The 18,122-nt window shown below is 38.8% G+C and overlaps 1 protein-coding gene across 1 annotated transcript; it reads right to left on the bottom strand.

Moving 5' to 3' along the window:
- Positions 1-1,315: 1,315 nt before the first annotated feature.
- On the bottom strand, positions 1,316-18,067 carry CYTIP (cytohesin 1 interacting protein). Its single transcript, XM_075831093.1, has 8 exons — positions 17,818-18,067; positions 15,618-15,673; positions 13,466-13,520; positions 12,609-12,705; positions 12,403-12,496; positions 10,503-10,569; positions 3,415-3,481; positions 1,316-2,124 (listed from the first exon to the last, which is right to left on the bottom strand). Exons 1-8 carry the CDS (start codon positions 17,989-17,991, stop codon positions 1,649-1,651), a joined length of 1,086 nt encoding a protein of 361 aa, XP_075687208.1. The 5' UTR covers positions 17,992-18,067; the 3' UTR covers positions 1,316-1,648.
- Between the last annotated feature and the right edge of the window lie 55 nt (positions 18,068-18,122).

The raw sequence follows: 18,122 nt of genomic DNA on the forward strand, positions 1-18,122 counted from the left end.
ATATGTCTATATATTTTTTACTTTACATCAGATTCTTTCATTTAACCACTTTTGGGCCTTTCCTTAGTTCGGTCATCTCGTCTTTGGACCAGAGCTTACCTTATCTTCCTCTATATAAGATCCTGTACTTGGCTCTGTTTGCACTTATGTTTTTCTCACATTATTATGTTCTGTTGTTTTTACAGATATATCTAAAGTAATGTTTCCATTTGTCTCACTGTAATTTTTCTAATGGCAAATGCCAGCAGTTAGCCTCTACTCTCAGGGGAAAATAATATGTTTAAAGGGGGCTTCAAAGTGCGTGGGTGCCCACAATGGAGACAGCAAAATGCCTGGATTATGCAGTCATGGCCAACTTTCTACATAAACTACATCATACACTTTTACATGGGGTGGTTTGGGGGTTAATGATAGTATTCCTGTCATACTCCTGGTGGTCTAGAGTGGTTCAGTGGTTAATACCTAATATCTTTGATGGTCTAAGTTAAAGAAGGGGTTAATATTGCTATACAATAAACAAGGTGGTTATGGTATAATATCTAATATCGCTGGAGGTCTATGGTGCTTTAATAGTTAACACATAACCATGTATTGTAAGTAGAATATTATATCATATTATATTGTTCAGGATGGAACAGGGGTTAGTGGTGATCTCAGACAGGACAGTGTACCTATAATCTAATTTGATTTAATAATAGGTCCAGAATTTTTATAAAGGTCGGGACTCTTTTTTTTATAAAGAGAGCCCAATCCCTTGGTTCCTTTTACACATCCCTAGTGTAACATGATAAAATTATGTCTTCCTTCAGCTGACACTAGGGGGTGCTCAATTCATAGGGATTTTTACAGCTCTTGTTGAACTCAACCATATATAGGTAGTGAGCTCTCCCTAGTGGTGGCAGAAAGAATTACAACCTTTGATTGAATTTTCTTGGCAGGCAGAGTAGAGTTGCCCGCTACACTGTTCTACCGAGCAATGAATAATATCAAACCTAATGCTCTGTTATTTTTACAATTAAAGAAAATTAAAAAACATTTGGAAAAAGGAAGCCTCTGCTATCAAAAGTTAAGCTGACCATACACCAGATTTCAGAAGGCCGAAATGCCAATTTAGACAATATTCTGCTTATTATCCGCTCCATTTAGTAACAAGAAAGACACAGACCCTGATTGAAGGCGGATATCTGGAAAAGCCAATCTGCCGTGCTGAATTTTTTAGGTGTTTTTGTGTGCATTCATTGACAATACTTGGAAAGTTGTTCATACCAACTAATAGATGTGCACTACATCAATAGAAGCCCTGGTCACAGGCAAAGATTAACAGACAAGTCATTCCGAAATCCCTAGTGTAAGGCAGCTTTAGTGTGAACAGAGCAATGTTACAGAAGTATCTCAACATGTAAAGCAATGAGAATAGGGAATGAGCAACAGTTGTTAATTTGTGGTCAAAGAGGTCATTACAGATAAAAAATGTTCCAAGATCAGTTAAGGTCCTGCTTTGTGGACAACCTCTGCGATCAGTTTCCTGGGTATTTTCTAAGCGTTCCTTCCACTTTGAAATTAATAGTCCATGACTCTCCCAATGGTATAATACATGTATGTCAAACATCTTGTATTAATGCTGATGATGTCACTATGAATTTGATATCTACAATTTAGATTCTTCTTCTTCTACTGCTCTGTGCAAACCAGGAATAAATTTCAAAAAGTTCTTTCGAACACTTCCTCTTCTACTTTTACGTGGCAATGTCCCAAAAATATTTGATAGACTTATAGAGTCCCAGTTTGGTGACATTGGTTCACTCTCACTACTTGTCATACTTATACTTCTATGACGAGATAGTGAAGACCTCATTGAAGAAAGTCCATTGAACTTATACATAAAGTCTTCTTCTGTACTAGACTGGCGACTAAAACAAGCTTCTGTTCCAGAGTCTTCATCAAGCTCGGACATTGATCCAAGTCCATCTTCACTGTTTAGAAAGATAGAACTAAACTGGCTTTTCCCACTGCTGGATCTTGACAATCTATGCTTGTTTAAGAAGGAACCTGGTGTGGGATTCCCAAACATCTTGGAATGAATGCCGTCCAGTTCTTCTTGTATTTTGCCCTCACTAATAGTACCTGTAGAAATTAAGTTAGAGACAGAAAAAAATATTATACAAGAGATTTCTTTAAAAAAAATATTCTGGTTTAGATAACCTTTTTCCTTATTGCCTATTGGGCATAGTGAGCAAATATAAAATAGGGCAGAAATTATTGGAAGTCAACTCGTTTCTTTGGGCACACATGTAGATATTGAGAAAAAGATTTCCACATTTCACAAAAAACAGTATCATCCATCTCAAGTTCTTTTTACAAGAGCTTTTGAATGTTCTCAAAGTCTGCACAGTATTTTACTTGTTAGAGCAGCAGTTTGTGCTCATGAGCTGCTCTTCCTTCTGTTTTAAATCATAGCCTACATCAAAGAATACAAATATACTTTGTTGTTCTTTCCTCTTTCCATAGTTGTCAATCATGTGTATGGCATACCCAGGACCACCATCAGAAATGTTTGGGCCCCATTTGGGCAAATGGTCAGAACCCCTGAATTTCCTATAATGTCCACCAAACTCCATCTTCTACCGTATTATGTACATTTGGTACACAATACCAAAGAATTTTGACCAAGAATTTTATACTTTTTCTCAAGCCCACAGATTTTGAACTAAGAGAGGATAATATGATCTTCTTGTATCCCCTCTAGACCATACTATATATTAAGTAGGTCCATAGGGGGAACAGAATACTAATTGGGGTCCTATACATTTACACTTATATGAAATAAAAGACACCATGTTGGGAACCAGGTTTGCTCATCATTGCTTGATAAATAGAACACTTTCATCTTATATATGAAACGTAACTCCCATGAATTGACTGGTGGGTAGTAAGTGGGTGGGAGCCCACAGATATGTTTGGGCACTATATTTGCCTCAGATCCTTGCAGCAGTACCATCTATTCTGCCCTGATTCCGGCCCTGGTTACTTCCATATTCATGTCGCAGTGCATTATGTGTCTACTGGAAGACACTTCTACATTGAGGTAGGAACACCCACATGACTATGTGCTCTCCAAGTGCTATAAAATTCAAATTGTTATTCTTATGGTTTTCATTAATTTTAATGGAGGGCACAATATATTTGAGAAAAGAGCAATATAATTTATAATATTTTGATCTCTATGTTTTGTACAAATAACTAGAAATATGTTAAAAATCTAATTATTTTCATTTCCTGATTTGTTTATGCCAATACAATAACACATTCAAACCTAAATAAATTAGATATATAGCAAATAACATAAAAAGTACAAAAAAGCAGCTAAACTAAAAATAATAATAATAATAATAATAATAGGAAAAACATAGTAACCATGTAGCAGCTGATGTTCTTTTCTTAACATATTCTGTAATTCCTTCCATTTTGATCGAATATCTTCCTGTTAATAATAGAAAAAAAATAACTTTGCTGAGTTTAAGGTCTTAGATTAAAGATGTTTTTGAAAAACAAAAATATAACAACAGAACTTTAACGAGTAGAGAAGACAAGTTGTAACGAATGAACCTGCCGCACAGGAAACCAGATATCTGTAGTCAGTGTGTGGAAAGTACCTCACTAAGTAAACCTTAATAACTATGGAAACTATATTTATTTTTTTTGCAAGATACAGTTAGACCAAAATGATAGGCCTGACCACAGTCTGGTGCACTACGGGAGGCAAATGTGCAGGTTACTGATTTTTGTACTGACAGTCTGGAAATAATCTACAAGCCGCAGTACACAGGAATACGTGTAGACATATGGTTTCCTTTAAGAGTATTGTCATGCAATGCAAACAAGATGAAATATCGGCACGCAATTTGGATGCTTTGTAAGCCCATTGTCATTCACCTGTTTATTTAATGTCTGTTATTTCATATCAATGGACTATTTCCATTGTTTTTTATGTATATATAATAATCTCTGTATCAGAACATTATATTGTGTCGTATAGTACAGCTGGCTAATAAGACAATAGAAAGAGTTATTCCCCACCTTACTGACGGTTTCCACAGCAACACAGATACACAGTTGCTGCAGAATCTGAGAAGAGAAGGGGGGATTCATTTCCATTTGTCCTAATGAGACAACCCCATTCAATATGCCCTACTAGGAAATATGAATGTAACAAAGGAAAGGCTCCCATGCTTGGGGCTGCCCTCTATCAGCACGAGCAGAGGACTACTGGAGGAAGGGTTTCCGCAGCAGCAGCTGTAGTGATCAGCTGATCGCTGTTACAACTTTGATCAACACACACCTATTGGTACATTCAGGAAAGTTTTATGTCAACCTATATGTACTGATTAAAGTCGTGAACCGTATAGGGACAAAAAAAAAAACTTGATCAGAAGATCAAGTTTTACCCCTATACCTGTCATTTTGAGTCTGCCATTCCTGTTACACTGGAATTATATAGAGTTTCTCTGTCCATTTGTACCTTTTTAAAACAACTTTTTCTGTGTATGTAACTATGTGTAATAAAGTTTTTTCACTTTTTTATCATATGGCTTTCATGCTCCTTTTTCTCTCTTGTGTATAAACTCTTTTTAGCTTTGTTGCTCTTCTTTGTATTTTTTCTAACTCCAGGGCATCCTTTCTATGAACTGGAGCCCAGAACTGAACTGCATATTCTAGATGAGGCCTCACTAATGCTTTGTAAAGTGGTAATATTACATCCCTGTCCCGTGAGTCCATGCCTCTTTTGATACACGACAATATCTTGCTGGCCTTTGAAGCAGCTGATTGACACTGCATGCTGTTATTTAGTTTATGATTTACAAGTACACCCAGATCCTTCTCAACAAGTGACTCCCCCAGTGTAGCTCCCCCTAGGACATATGATACATGCAGATTGTTGGTACCCAGATGCATAACTTTACATTTATCTACATTAAACTTCATTTGCCAAGTGGACGCCCAAACACTTCAAATCAGCTTGCAATTTACGAACATCTTCCATAGGCTGAACAATACTACATAGCTTGGTGTCATCTGCAAAAATATAAATAGTGCTATTAATCCCTTCATCTATATCATTAATAAATAAGTTGAATAATAGTGGTCCCAGCACTGAACCCTGGAGTACACCACTTATAACCGGGGGCCATTCAGAGTAGGAATCATTGACCACAACTCCCTGGATACGGTCCTTGAGCCAATTCTCAATCCAATTACAAACTCTACTTTCTAAACCTATAGACCTTAATTTACCCATTAGACGTCTATGAGGGACAGTGTCAAATGCCTTTGCAAAGTCCAAAAACACTATATCCACAGCGGCCCCTCTGTCTAGGCTTCTGCTCACCTCTTCATAAAAACAAATCAGGTTGGTTTGACAACTTCTGTCCTTAGTAAAACCGTGCTGGCTGTCACTTATAATGCTATTTATTGTCACATAATTCTGTATATAGTCCCTCAATAGCCCCTCAAACATTTTTCCCACGATGGATGTTAAGTTTACTGGTCTATAATTACCCGGGGAAAACCTAGAGCCCTTTTTGAAAATAGGCACCACATTTGCGCTGCGCCAGTCCCTTGGCACTATACCAGTCACTAGAGAATCTTTGAATATTATGAAGAGGGGGACAGAAATAACTGAACTAAGCTCTTCAAGAACTCTAGGGTGTAACCCATCTGGTCCCGGGGCCTTGTGTACATTTATTTTATTTAATTTAGCTTGGACCATATCTACATTCATCCAATTCAGTATATCAACTGATATATTAACAGCACTGGCACCGGCTACATCAGCTTCTTCGCTGAAGAACCTATTTAGTAACGCTGCCATCTCTTGATCCCCTGTGACCAACTCCCCATTACCACTATCTAGGGGTCAGTGGCGGATTATCATATGGGCGGTTCGAGCGGCCGTCCGGGGCCCGAGGCTCCCAGGGGGCCCATGGCAGCCCGAACCGAACATCGTCTTACAAAACTATTCAGCGCGCTAGCGCTGCTAACTGCCGCTATGAAGATGGGGAGGAGCAGGGAATTGGCCAGCTTAGGACATGCCTCCCTGACAAGTGCGGGCGCCGCCATTGAGTAACAGAACAGCGACGGACGGCTGTTCTGTTACTCCAAAGCTGGAATAGAAGAGCCGGGCGGGCGGTCACCGTCGCTGAGGTTAGTACTGGCTTATCCTCCTGCCCAACTGGTTCCCGACCGCTGGCTGTATTTTTACGGCCAGCGGTCAGGGACGGGTCCTTAAAACCCGAGCCATAGACTTTCTACAGCACGGGTTTTAACTTGCTGCCCGCGCGATCGGGCAGCTGAATGTCGGGTCTCTGGTTGTCAGTGACTGCCGGGGACCCTGAGGAGAAGATAGAAGCAGCTTTCGCTGCTTCTGTCTTCTCCGATGTCTTTTTACACAGCGCACAATGAACGCTGTGTACAGGAATAGAGACAGCAGCAGCGGCGCTGTCTCTATTCCTCCCGGAGATCATGTGACTGGTCACATGATCGCCGGGATGCCGTTAGTGGCAGACTGTTGCTGGGTCTTACTAGACCCAGCACAGCTCTATTAGTGACAATCGTCACTATGAGAGGGCTGATTTCCCCTGTAACTGGGGCTGCTGTGCAGCCCCAGTTACAGTGGAAAAACATGGTGTTAAAGAAAGTAAAAAAATATATAAAGTTCCCCAAAGGTCTTTTTTGACCTTTGGGGGACAGACCATAGTAATAAAAAAATAGTAAAGTAAAGTGCAAAAAAAAATTAAATAATAAATACACATAAAATACCCACCCCAAAAAAAACTGTTCCCCCTGCCAATCATTGTTGTAACGCTAGCACTGACCCAATTACCCTAATATAGACATGTAATATATTAAAATTTACGGTAAACAATGACGATCACAAATAAAAGGTCTATTTTAGGGTAAAAGTATGTTATTACCCCAAAAAAATAGCTGAAACGTAAAAAAGCTTATTTTTTTACTATTATTTTCAAACTTTATGAATAAAAATTCTAAAATAGCAAAAAAGGTGTGTATAAAAACGATAAAAAACAAAACCTGCATTGTCTACGAAAAAAACGTCGCAAAAATCACGTCGGTTTTATTTTTTTTTAAATAAAAATGTGTGTTTGGTGCAACTTTGTAATTACGTTTTATTAAAAAATATTTTCACTTTTTGAGATACAGCTGCTTTGTATCCTGTATCCGTCAGGTCAGCAGGACTGACGGGATCAGTGAAACGGGCCCTGCGCTAAATTATAATCTTAGATGTGATAGATTTGAGGTCGATCCTGCGTGTTACTGATCCTGTCAGTCCTGCTGACCTGACGGATACAGGATACAAACCAGCTGTATCTCAAAAAGTAAAAATATTTTTTAATAAAATCAAACAATCACACTGATACACACACTATATATATATATATATATATATATATATATATATATATATATATATATATATATATATATATGTATATATGTATATATACATATATATATATAGAATTATAATATAAAGTTTTTAAATGTGTACATAACCTTGTGGCACTATATACAAGGGGGAGCGCTGTGAGGCACTATATACAAGGGGGAGCGCTGTGAGGCACTATATACAAGGGGGAGCGCTGTGTGGCACTATATACAAGGGGGAGCGCTGTGTGGCACTATATACAAGGGGGAACGCTGTGTGGCACTATATAAAAAGGGGGAGGGCTGGGTGGCACTATATACAAGGGGGTGTGTAGCGCTATCCACAGTGGTATGTGTGTGGCACTCTTTATAGGGGGGGCTTTTTGGTGCTATTTACAAGAGGGGGAGGGCTGTGTGGCGCTCTACAGGGGGGCTGTATGGCACTATCTATAGGGAGCTGTGTGTAACGCTCTCTACGGGGGGATGTGTGATATATAGAGGGGGCTGTGTATGGCGATATCTATGGGGGTGTGTAATATCTACAGGGGCTGTGTGTGGCACTATGTACAGGGGGCTGTGTGTATGTGGTGTTTTACAGTGTGTGGTATTATTATATTCAGGCGCGCAGTGTTTGGTGCTATTATATTTAGGGGTACAATATGTGGCACCATGATAACTTTATTTTCATTTATAGGTGTGGAAATGTTGGAAAAGTGAGGAGACGTCTGAGTGGCAAATTCTGCAGAAATAAGTCATGGCCGGGAGAAGTCGTCATGAGCTCTGGACCGGATGGAGAAGAAAAGAGGAAAAAAACTACTAGAATCTGAGACGTCGTCACCTGTGAGTCACTAGATTTATAGAGAATCTGTCACCTCTCCTGACATGTTTATTATAGGAATCCTTGTATTTCACAAAAAGTCTTTCTGCAGTCCAGGACTGATAGACAATTCCCCTTGTCAGGAGGTTGTGTCCCTGCACAGTGTGATCCTGTCAGTATGTAGGGACACCGCGCTGTGACAAGGGAAATCGTAACACTGTTAATGCTTGCCCAAAAAGGTAGTGTTAAAAATAGTTACAGCGCGACAGGGCGGCGGTGAGGAAGGGGGGCCCAAGTTTGGGTAACAGCGCAGGTCCCATGGTCTACTTAATCCGCCACTGCTAGGGGTCCTACATGTTCAGACCTTGGCTTTTTTGAATTTACATACTTGATGAATTTTTGGGGATTTGTTTTACTATTCTTGACCACCTGCCTTTCATTTTGTATTGATTTTATTACACTTTTACAGATTTTATTAAGCTCTTTATAATTTACAAAGGCTACAGATGTACCCTCAGATTTGTATTTTTCAAATGCCCTTTTTTGTCACGTATTGCCCTTTAACAGAAGGTGTAAGCCATGTGGGGTCTAATTTTAGTCGTTTATACTTGTTACCTATAGGAATAAATTTTGCACTATAATTACCCAAAGTAGATTTGAAAATCTCCCATTTATCATTTGTTCCATTATTTAACATTAGTTCTTCCCAGTCTATATCCTGAATTGCAGCCCTCATCCTGGGGAAATTGGCCTTCTTAAAATTAAGTGTTTTTGCCCTCCCAGCCTGTGTTTGTTTTTTACAGTATAGGTAAAATATAACAATATTGTGATCACTGTTACCGAGGTTTTCACGAACATTGACGTTCCCAACAAGCTCTGCATTATTAGTAATGACCAGATCCAACAGAGCTTCACCTCTAGTCGGGTCTTCCACAAACTGGCCCATAAACTTTTCCTGCAACAAGTTGAGAAAATGTCTCCCCTTTGCAGTTGAAGCCGAACCATGATACCAATTAATATCGCGGTAATTAAAATCTCCCATGTACCCCCCCCTGTGCTGCCCGATCCTGTTTATATAGTTGATCATCTATCTCAGTTATATTGGGGGTCTATAGATTACACCAAAAGTTATTTTTTCAGTGTTTACCTCTCTTTGTAATTCCACCCACAAGGTTTCAATCTCCTCACAATCTTCACCCTCTAATGTCTCTTTCACACTCGCCTTCATATCACTTCTCACATACAGACATACACCACCGCCTTTCCTATTTGTCCTGTCTTTCCGAAACAGTGTAAAACCCTGTAGATTTACAGCCCAGTCATGTGAAGAGTCCGGCCATGTTTCAGCAACACCAACTATATCTATATGTTCCTCCAGTACCAAGGCCTCCAGCTCCCCCATTTTGCTTGCTAGACTTCTGGCATTTGTGAACATACACTTTAACTTGCCTTTCAATTTTCCACTTTCAGTATCAGAAATGTGATTATTTGACATTATTTGGGCATTTTTGTTTTCATTGCTGTTTTGTAACAAAAGGATCTCCTTATCCTGTTGTCTAGTCCTCTCCCCACAGTCTATTTCACCCCCCACCAATTTTGTTGGTACCGTTTTCTCTGCATACTGTATGGCACTCACGCTCTCAACATGGCCACTGATGGAGAGGCATGTGACCAGGCATGTCCATTAGCAGCCTTCGGTGAATAAAAATGCGCACGGCACATCACTGCACATGCGCTAGTTTTACTTGCCGCACGCTTCACAGAATAAGACATCCGCGCTGATCTTCTAATAACTATAGATTAGTAAGTGGCACATAATGCAATTTCCCACACATTAGTAAAAATAAACAAAATGGCCAACCCCAAAGGGGTTTGATACAGTCCTAGAAGACAGAGAGTCAGACACGAGTTTTCAGGGCAATCAGGGCACTTGCGTTTCGCAGCAATTTCTTTAGTATCGAATATAGTAGCATGGCCGATTCTATCGAACTGGACCCCGGAATTAATTTTGGTAAATTCGCTCATCTGTAACTGTAAGGTAAAATTTAGGGATGTTTAAAGTAAACATGGAGTCCTGTGACCCCTATAAAACATGGGCATTGACGGTCTTGGTTAATTCTAGTATTCACAGAAGGGGCCACATTGTATCGTACATCTTTGTTCCGACTTTTGCATGTGCATTTTTGTTTTTAATACATAGTACATATATTACATATAACCTAGAATACATACTGTAACATACCTTTAAAACTAGCAGTTTAGCTTGTAGTTCTGCTTGTCTAATTTTTGGACTATATTCTGTTTCAATTCTGCAATATAAAAAAATAATGCCTGTGAGTGACTTTATAAGCAAGCACAAGCAGACACCAAAATGTCCATTATACCCAACCACTCTTGTACCATGTCTAAATTGCTCCAATTATTTTATTTGGCAACAACAGATTATCTCCACCGTGACCATGTTCACACTAGCATCATGGCTTCCGTTTAATATACAGCCATGAAGCTGTGATGGATCAGTATTCCAATGGATCCATACTGACACTGATAAACTCCATTGACTGTAATGGGGTCTGTCAGTCTTCCAGTATTTTTGAATACTATTTTTGAACAATAGTGTTGCAGACTTTGGTATTCTTGACATCACAAATACTGGTAAGCTTGATGGAAAACCCTGAATACAAGTGTGAACAGGGCCTAAAATATATACTGTTTTATTATTATGTTTGCTAAGGTACCAAATTATCGTTCAGTGTCTACTCTTTCATGTTGCCCAATGGAGATGGGTATAGAAAACGGAGTGGGAAGAGGCTTTCCGCTGGGGTATGGATTTACCCAGTAAAGATCAGGAGCATGAAAAAGGAAGATTAAGGGTATTTTTTCAAACACTTCAGATTTGTTGCAGAAATTTCTGCAACTGTTCCATACATCTGAATGGGGTTTGTAAAGATACATGCACCTGCTACAGAAACAACCCCATTCTGATGTATGGAATAGATTTTCAATTGCAGAAACAAATCTGACACATGTGAATGTACCATAAAGGTTCTTTGTAGCCAACTGTATGAAAGTGTTATTTGGGCAACATACTGTATGGCACGTATACTTGGGCACTGTGTGATATGGTAATCTGTACACTGTATGACCGTACACCATACCGAGGAAGGAGTGCCAATAAAAGCTATTATTTTTCCGGGTCTCAATTATACCACCATATAACAAAGCACATTACAGCTAATTCCTGGGAAAGTGGAGAAACATCCCGACTTTTTCCCTGCATGAATTTTGATAAATCTCCACTGACATAAGAAAAAGTAAATTGTAGATCGTCCATTTGTATATTAACCTAGGAAAGTTTCATTATTGAACTAGATTCATTAGATACCACAGCATGATCATAGGGGAAGAACAAAAGCTGACCGAATTTTACATCCTGGAATGACTGCCGGGCCAGACATTGGACATTATAGGAGGCTTATGACTCCTGGTAAATCCCCCTGAAAAGGGAGAAGTCTCTCACTGAGAAAGAAAAGAAATATAGTACAGTAGTTTGTTTATGCAAATTGAAAGAGGGCTTTTTACCTTTCCTGACATGCCTGTTTTAGTAAATACTTGTATTTCTCAAAAAATTACAATTCTGCATCATCTTTTTTTTAGAACTTCACATTGTGCCGTTCCTCTGTTATTCCTCCTAGAAATTTATGAACACATTGAGACCATTCCCCTCATTAAAGAGGCGTGTCCCTACACAGTCTCAAACTGTTAGCACTGATTGGACAGGGTTAGTCTGTGTAGGGACACATCCCCAACTGGTAACACCTAGTTGTCAATTTATTCATAAATTTGTAGGAGGAATAACAGAGGAATGGCAGAACAAAGATTTCTCGAAAAGAATAGTTATTCTATGGGAAATACAAGTATTTACAAAAATAAACCGGAAAGGAGAGCAAACAGGTCGATTAAAGAGAACATGTCAGACAATAAAGAACATCTCTAAGATGCTCATAGCAATGTACTCCAGACCAGTAAATTAATAATGGCACCTCTCCACCTGATTGGCTGAGAATCACCACATTGTAGCAGCTGTGGCGCCATAATTACAATATGATGGACATTACCATCAGCATCTTAATACCATTTACCTGAGAAAGTTTCCTGAAGATTGGATGAGTTCCACCGTCTGTTGGTGACTGAATCCGTCCATGTTTACTCCATTAATATTGGTGAGCATATCACCTAAAAATATGAGAAAATAATATTTATCTTGAGAATATCTTTTTACATAACCACTTCATGACCAGGGTGCAATAAATTGACAGTATTTATTTGATAAGGTGAGGACACTGACCAGCTTTTAATCCAGCATGTCCGGATGGGCCGTCCTCGTGCACTTTGTACACATACGTCCTCATGTCGATCCCACGTGCATGTTGCAGCTTGTACGTCTATAATTTAAAACGGGAATAAAATAGAAATGTTAAAATCTCAATGTTTAGTTTAGTTACTCTATAAAATGGTTTTATATTCAGTTCAAGAACCTGGAAATGTCTTGTGAAACCTCAGACCACAATTTTACCATTGGCAGACGTTAGACCAACAGTAGCTATGGGAACAGGGCATGCAACTGACTGTTTACATGGTTAATACTGTAGCTAGGGAAAACAATTGTAATTTTTTCTGTCAAATAGTGAAACTAGGGGGCAGTGTCGTGTAAGAGAAAATGTTGTTAATAATATCCAATGGCAACCTATTGCATTCCAACTGTCAAAAGTTTTATGGAATATCTTTTTAGCTTTTGGAGCCCCGTTTTCTGATACAGATCCTCCAAATCCCCTGCAAAGGCATTATTATTTTTATTCCCGTTTTGAATTATAGACGTACAAGCTGCAACATGCACGTGGGATCGACATGAGGACGTATGTGTACAAAGTGCATGAGGACGGCCCATCCGGACATGCTGGATGAAAAGCTGGTCAGTGCCCTCACCTTATCAAATAAATACTGTAACATTATTGCACCCTGGTTAAGAAATATCTAATTGTCTAAGAACAATAATAACAACAACAACAACAACAACAACAATAATAATAATAATACAATTATAATAATAATAATGCTATAGGCATATAAATAATATCCAACCCCTCTATCATTATGTTCTACCAATATTTTCATTGACTGCACAACAAATATTTTGGGATTTACCTGAATTTCAAATCCAAATGGTTCATTATCCTGTTTTGTAATAACGACAACTCTCCTAAAACACAAAATACACAATATGCATAAGTATGTACCCACAATTCTAGTTTATACCAATGTTTATTTCTACACTGAATTTTTATATTCACCATCCTGACCTGGTATGAGACTGTTGAAATAGGAAATCAGCAGGATAGTTTAACAATATTCCAAAATACATATACTATCCCAACTAGAGGTCATTACATTTTGCCAATAATTCAGTAAAGTTTCTCAAATGGTTGATCAATAATGAACCCTCTCAACTAATAGAACTGCTTTCCAGTATCACCATCAATGTGACCATGAGGGCTAGATTTACCTATAGGCACAGTAGGCCAGTACCTATAGGCAGCGCCGGTGGAAGGGCACCTACTGAAGGCAACATTTTTATATGAATACACTGAGCAGTGTCTATTCATATGTAAATGTTGTGTATTTATATGTTAGACTATGTTCACACCACATTAGGTGTGTACGTTCAGCTTATGCACCGGGAGATGCTCCCAGCGCATACACTGACCGTATCCATAGAGGCCTATGGACCCGGCCAACGCCAAAAGTGTCCCTTTAGCATTCGCCGGCAGGTATATGTAGGTAATAGGAAAAAGTAGTTTGCTAAGCTTTCCTATACAGTGGACCACTGTAAAAAAATGTATACCGCACCGTATCGGGTTTTTATAGGTAGGTGCCTATAGGAGTCGTATTATACTGTATGGCATACAGTGGCATAAGATGGGTCTTTATGTTCGGTGAATACGTTGGGAGATTTTCCCAGTGTATACGCAAAGAGTAAAGGGAGAATGTGATGTAAACTTAGTTAGGTACTCACAGTGCTGTGGGAATGAGAGGAGGACACCCAGGGAGGGAAGAGGGGAAGGCTGAACAGGGTGCGAAATTTTGTGAGAAACGCATCGCAAAGTTCTGCTACATTTTGTAAGAGCAAACAAACATTTTAAAGCCGTACATGACTGTAGGTGTGGCCTACTTGATGGGCGGGGTCTAAGGCGCCAGACAATCTGTACATATAGCCTCCTGAGATATAAATCCATCACGCAATATGTCTATACATGAAATCTCCTGAAGTCTGACAACATTATATGCATATAATACTATTGCTACTATAAACTGAAGCATTATTTTATTAGGTTAAGCTTTGTGGTCAGTGCAGTGATGGTAGTCATAAGGGCATTACCCTTTTTGGCAACAAAGTAGCCTGCGTGGTTTAAAGATGTGATATTGGGTGACAAGGACAACATTCACTAAAGCGTTATAGAATCACAAGGGTGTCCATACTATAGAGGTAGACCACGAAGCTGCTATGGGGCCCATAAGATGGTGGGCCTAGGATAGCCCCATACCACTTCACAACAAACTTATAGTTTCATGTCACCCTTCTGCCCTTCTATGGATGGGAATGTGGTGAGAGAGGGCAACAAGCCCTGGGCTGTACAGGGCTGGTGATATGTGATCGTATGGACCAGTAATAGCAGGGGGCACATATGATTTTTGCATAAAGAAGATTTACTCTTTTTTACGCTTTATTCAGTGATTCACTGATTTTGTACCAGAGATTAGAAACATGGGTAATTCCCTTGGCTTTTCTTCTGACAGCTTTACTGCAAATCTAATCTACAGCCTGATGGTGAGACAGTCACTTTATGAATGATCCCATCAAAAAAACAACAAAAATGCTATAATTATAGATATTTACAAAATCTTTCCGTATTAAATCATCACAAATTTTCTTGAAAAATCTAGGACCCTCATACCCTATTAATTTCCTAAACATAACTTTTTTGTCAGTGTTTCGACATCAGACACTTCATCGGTCCATTTGCGTATTCACCATCAACCTGTAATAAATTGCCTGCACTCGTGACAAGGTCTCTATAGCCATTTCACCTTCTGTGATTTTTTTTCTTTCTCCCTCTGTTTGTGAAGGTTGTACGCTCTATTTTACCTTTTTGTCCTTTTTTTGTACATGTTCTGTAATAAAGTTTATTTTTAATCTTTATGCCAAAAGGTCGTGTTGTCCCACATTAGGTTTTCTCAGTTTGCCTGCACTCATAGAACAATTTATACTCTTGTTATAATGAGAGATCTCAACACCAACCTGTTTGATTCTGATCCCGCAGAGTCGACCAGTGAATTTGATCTTGACTTGTTAAGCTGAAAAGAAGGGAAGTTCTATCATTTGCAAAACTGTGATTGTTGCCATTTCCTGGGTTCTAAAGAAGAACACTGCGGATAGACTTCTAAATATAAGGAGCCTTAGAAATCTTTGTAGGAAAAAAATGAGTCTTAAAACCAGCTCAGAGATAGACTATTCCACAGCACACAGCTCTTACCGTAAAGAAACTCTATCACCTCTGGAGACTAAACCTTTTTTTTCTCCAGACTAAGAGAATGCACTATTGTCTTATGAAGTGACTTTATATTAAACAGCTTTTTACCATAATTTTTAAAATGACAAATATATTTGAACAAATTTATGATTTATATGTCTCTACACAAGATCAAATAAACGTAATTTTGTTTTAATCTTTCCTCATAACAGGAGAGCGATTGAAAAAGTTTTACTCTCCAGTGATAGGAAGGCTTCACAACTGTTAGAGCTGTGAGAAATTAGCTTAAGTAGAAATAATTGATGGCTTGAAGAAAGACTAAGATTCCTTGAACCAAAACAACAGGAACGCTTATGTAAATGCAGAGAATCCTTGTTAATCCTGTCTGATCATCACGTGGGGTCGAGAAGAAGTGCTTCTCTCTTAGGACAGACTAATGCCTTATTGGGACCTTTGCCTTCATCTGCATTGATATGGGGAGCGAAGATCTGATCCCCCCCCCCCCAACTCCCTCCTTCCTTTTATCCTCACATTTTGACTTTTCAATGCCATAATTGTGGCATAGTACCAATAATACATTTCACCCTTGTGCCAAGTTGTCCTACAGATTACAGCTAGTCGCTGAGGGTCCCAGCAGTAAAACACCCTGTGATTATTTTGGAGTTCCTCTAATAAAAATTGTCCATAACTATCTCCAAATATTATAGTTTACTAAACACTTTATCAATGCAGCTCACACACATTACACAGCATTTTCTATAGAATTCAGATCTATCCCAGTGTAAAATTACTCCCTACCTGAGGACCCATCATATACTGTATACGGGACGGGCAAATTTTATTGAAAGCACTAGAAGGCCTCCCAAAAGCACATTCAGTCCCCATAGGGATGGTGCATTTGTTAGAGCTAAACCAAGTGACAAAGGACAATAATGCTAAATTATATCTATCTCAATTCTAAACCCAAGAACTATGTGATCTTTCCAAAAAGTACAGTAGATACTTGACTGGTTACTGTCGGCAACTCCAACTTTCCTTTGCACTAGTTTTTATACATAATCCCCAGTCCCTGGACTGATATTTCTCAATGAATGTTTGTCCCTGACTGCAGGGCAACCAAGATTTGTTTGTCACCTGTTACCATGAAGACACAAAGGGCTGCATAGGAGCTGTGTACACAAAATGTTAGAATATTTGTATATCAAGAATATTAGAAAAAGTTTATTTTAAGTGAATTGGAACAATAAAAAAAAATGGTTACAAAAGAGTGCCTAGCCTTTAAACTTGTAGTACAAAAGTGTTAAAAAACAACAACTATAAAATTTGTATATAATGTAATGTCTAAATAACTCATATCCAGGATTTTCTGCAGCTTTATAAGGCCTCTGTCTGGTTGAATAATGTTGAGCATTTATTTTTTGTTAGATAATGCCTTTCTAAAATCAATAGATTTCAAAGGGAAAGCGAAGAGCCTCAAGGGACTCAGCATTCAGCTACAATGGGCTACAGAGGAACAAAACATATAAGCACAAACACATACAAGTCATAGAAAATAACTAAATATTACTATTTGCTATTATTGGCTATGACCTTTATGCATTTGTATCCATATTGGATATCTGCCAGCAATCAAAATTGCTAGTTAAATTAACATTAGTAAGTATAAAAGATCTGTAATGACTTTTCTTAAGGGTCTTTTACACCAGCCGACACTCGGCCGGCCGGTGCAGCGAGCGCCGATCAACGAGACATCATTGATGGGCGCTCGTTTGCTCCTGTCACACGGTGCTATGGATGGGTTCCTTGTAATTTATCAGTTTCCCTGTATATTCAGAGTTCCATATTTCTTCTTGCTTTGGTTGTTATAGTATGCCTAAGTGTAGTTTCAATCTATGTAAAAAATAAAATTAAAAAAAAAAGGGTTTTGGCTTTTATAGTGTTTAGAATGGAAATGTAAAACTGGCTTACCTGCTTGTGACTCCGTGGTAATGTTGCTATGGCCCCTGCCAAGGTATGGCTTCCTCTACCACCATCCAAGTCATTGCTCCACAATGTTTTGGAACAGGCTCCAAAATTGCTAAGAACAAGGTTTTCCAGCTGAGATCCACACAGGTCCCGTGTCCTGGGGCTCATAGCAGACATGATGATGGTGTATAAGTCAATTCCCTTTAGAGAAATTTCATATCTGCTTAAAAAAAAAGAGAAAATACATTGCCTGCTGTAAATGAGAACGGAAATATAGTGTTTGTGGTTTCCTATGTAAAACATGTACG

The sequence above is a fragment of the Rhinoderma darwinii genome, chromosome 6, assembly GCF_050947455.1.
Source record: "Rhinoderma darwinii isolate aRhiDar2 chromosome 6, aRhiDar2.hap1, whole genome shotgun sequence".
NCBI lineage: Eukaryota > Metazoa > Chordata > Amphibia > Anura > Rhinodermatidae > Rhinoderma > Rhinoderma darwinii.

What these genes read in the sequence shown, in the direction of transcription:
- CYTIP (XM_075831093.1), bottom strand. Translation starts at nt 17,991, where the DNA reads ATGTCTGCTATGAGCCCCAGGACACGGGACCTGTGTGGATCTCAGCTG. An exon ending in CTAAACTGCTAGTTTTAAAG is followed by an intron (nt 3,482 to 10,502) that starts GTATGTTACAGT and finishes TATTATTAACAG; the next exon opens with GAAGATATTCGATCAAAATG. An exon ending in AGAACATCAGCTGCTACATG is followed by an intron (nt 2,125 to 3,414) that starts GTTACTATGTTT and finishes TAATTTCTACAG; the next exon opens with GTACTATTAGTGAGGGCAAA.